Genomic DNA, 2,876 nt, shown 5'->3' with positions numbered 1-2,876 from the left:
AATAATTTCAAAATGGACAGCTGCCGAGTTCAGATGGGATCAAAGAAGCACTGGAATTTTAGTTAAATGTTTCAGTTCAACAAGTTGTGGGGTAATCAAATATATTCATCAGTAGTTCAAATTTTTCAGGTAGTGTAATGAAATTGTGCCAACATACTGCCAACATACTGGATTAAAATGTTTATTCCCAAATGTAAAATATGCAAAGCAAGTTAAATTGCTATTCTATTCGCCAGCTACAGAATTATGTAAAACTTAAGCTTATATCTGAAATAGTCAAATGCTGCAGACATTTTGGTTCTATACCAAGAACTTTAGATGGAACATATTAAGCTTGCCATTTATTTTGTACACAGGAGTGCTAAGTCACAAATTTCATTTGAACAAACACAGAACAATTTCACTTTTCCCCCCTTCAGTTAGTTTAGCAACTCCAAATCTCTAGCCATGAAAATTGTATCTGTTTGACAAAAAAAATAAAAATAAAAATAAAAACACCAGCATAAGAACACCAGTTCACAGGTTTAACCCAGACCCAACCACAGAAATACACACAGAGCAAATCCAGCTCTAGATAATCCCAGCACACACTCCAAATGGGCGCCCAGTTGGCCGGCGAATCGCGTGCCGAGGGGTCCGGGATCAAGGACGAGCGGGCGGAGGGCGGCGCAGGACCAGAAACAGGACGACAGCCACCGCAAGTGCAGGAAACAACGACCAAGAGGGCGGAAAGGTCGGAGAAGACGGGGCAGCCGAGGCAGGAACAGGATGGACCACCTAACCAGAAAGAGGAGTATCCACAGTCGAAACGGGAGTATCCACAACCGGAACAGGAGTATCCACAGTCGAAACGGGAGTATCCACAGCCGGAACAGGAGTATCCACAGCCGGAACAGGAGTATCCACAGCCAATGCCCGTTTCCAGACGCCACCTGAGATCGCGCAGCATCATCACAGATATCCAAAGGATGTGAGTATCCTGGTTCTGGGCAATCAAAAAATATAATTTGTAATCATCTCGATATATGCAGGCCAACGGAGGCCATCTACGCAGAGTTCGATCGCCTCATCCAGCAGGTGGAGGGCCACTTGGGTCAGGTGGCGGTGGATCCGCCGTGCATGGATGTGGCTGCCCGGCTGCAGAGCTGCCTCCAAGCGCACCGCCAGCGTACGTGCAACTGCTTTGCGGCCATGGAGGAGTACCGCCACTGTGTGGTGCGTGCCACCCAGAATCGCGTGGACGACATGGCGGACATGGAGCCGCCAATGTTGCCGGTGGTGCCGCCCCAGGTGATGCCACCACCCGCTGTGCCGCCGCCAAATGCGCGTGGTAACCGCAGGTGGTGGAAGTTTTGGACCTGGTTCCGCTAACCGTATGGATGCAGTGCTCTCGAGTCGCCAAAAACACAATGCTAGAGAAATGGCTTTATTAATTAAAAGCATATGACTTGAATCCATTTAGCTGGTTGCTCCGGCTGCAGATGTGGCCAAAAGTATATCTACTTTCAGTGGTTCAAATGCAGTCACAGTGGCTGCTCGCATCACGGCATCAGCTTATAGTTCAAGTTGTTAGGTATTTTGTATGTTCTGTGTAAAATATATTATTTACATAAACATAAGCTCTATTGGTTGGTTGGTTTGTCTGTTGTTAATATTAACACTTAATTGTATTTATGTCATGATCAAAATATGTCGGTTTTGGCAAAAGTTTCTTTTGGCCTACAACTGCTTTTAGTTGCTATATTATTTGTTGTTAATTAACGGGAATTCCAAATGGGCCACATGATGAACAATTACCTAAACTATACGGATTGAAAATTGCATTGTGCGGTTGACAATAAATGCCGTAATAAATGTTACCCAAGCTGCCAGCCAGCCAGCCACCTATGTTCAAAATCCAAAAACCCAGACTTTGAGTCAAATTGTAGAGCCAAGCGAAAGGCAGTTGCAAAATGTAACATTTACCACAAACTGCACGCGTGTAATTCTATGCTTTCAATTTGTGCCGAGTCAGTGGCTGCTTTATGTCCATCATAGCGGGCTGTCACTGTGGCGGACAGGAGAGGTGCTTCTGGTGCTTCTGGTGTTTCTGGTGCTTCTGTACTTTTGTATTTCTGCGCTTATGAAATGCAGATGGAGATGCCGAGCTCCCGTTGCACATTAGCCTTCAGGGCGGAGGAAGGACTCCCTCTCCCCACTCTCTGTATCTCTGTATCTATCTATTCATTCATTTGGATGTCCATATATATGGTATGGCTAGCGGGGGGGGGTGTTGCATATGCATCGGTGGAGGGTCAGACGAGAATGCAGAATTGCAATTTGCAATAAAAGTAAATCTGCTATGGCGCCGAGCTCCGGTTCCAGTTGGCTAGCTCCTTACATTGTTATCCACCCCTTTCCTGATCCCGATCCCCAACCCCCCCCAACCCCCCCCAATCCCCACCAATCCCCAATCCCCTTATCAAAAACCATCTGCCGCCATATGTGTGCCCATGTGTGTGGTGGCTTTAGGTTGAAAGCCTTTCGGGCAAGGTAAGCAAACATTAGAATTTATTAAATCCAGCTCATGCAGAGCAGCCCCGCCCACTTCTTCGCTTTAGCCGAGCGCAGAAAAAACCATGGTGAGCGGAAGGGGGGGGTAACAAAAAATTATACCATATAAAACTCACCTTGCCACGTCTACGGCAGCACATTCAACTTTTGGGCCAGGCCAAAACACATACATACATACATACTCCGTACACCAACGTGTATGCATATATACACTCCAGCGGACAGCGGATTCGCCTGTATTATCTTTCAAGCACACACACACACACACACACACCCACACACACACTCACACCCGCTTATAGCCCGGTACATATTTGCCCTTA

The 2,876-nt window shown here is 46.6% G+C and overlaps 1 protein-coding gene across 1 annotated transcript; it reads left to right on the top strand.

Annotated features, from left to right (window-relative positions):
* The first annotated feature begins 392 nt into the window (after positions 1-392).
* LOC6524800 (alpha/beta-gliadin MM1) lies at positions 393-1,614 on the top strand. Its single transcript, XM_002100606.4, has 2 exons — positions 393-970; positions 1,032-1,614. The coding sequence occupies exons 1-2, from the start codon at positions 597-599 to the stop codon at positions 1,369-1,371; spliced, it is 714 nt and encodes a 237-aa protein (XP_002100642.1). The 5' UTR covers positions 393-596; the 3' UTR covers positions 1,372-1,614.
* Positions 1,615-2,876: the final 1,262 nt, after the last annotated feature.

The sequence above is a fragment of the Drosophila yakuba genome, chromosome X (assembly GCF_016746365.2).
Source record: "Drosophila yakuba strain Tai18E2 chromosome X, Prin_Dyak_Tai18E2_2.1, whole genome shotgun sequence".
Lineage (NCBI taxonomy): Eukaryota > Metazoa > Arthropoda > Insecta > Diptera > Drosophilidae > Drosophila > Drosophila yakuba.
Note: the sequence above shows the minus strand (reverse complement) of the source record. Positions and strands in the feature narration are given on the sequence as shown.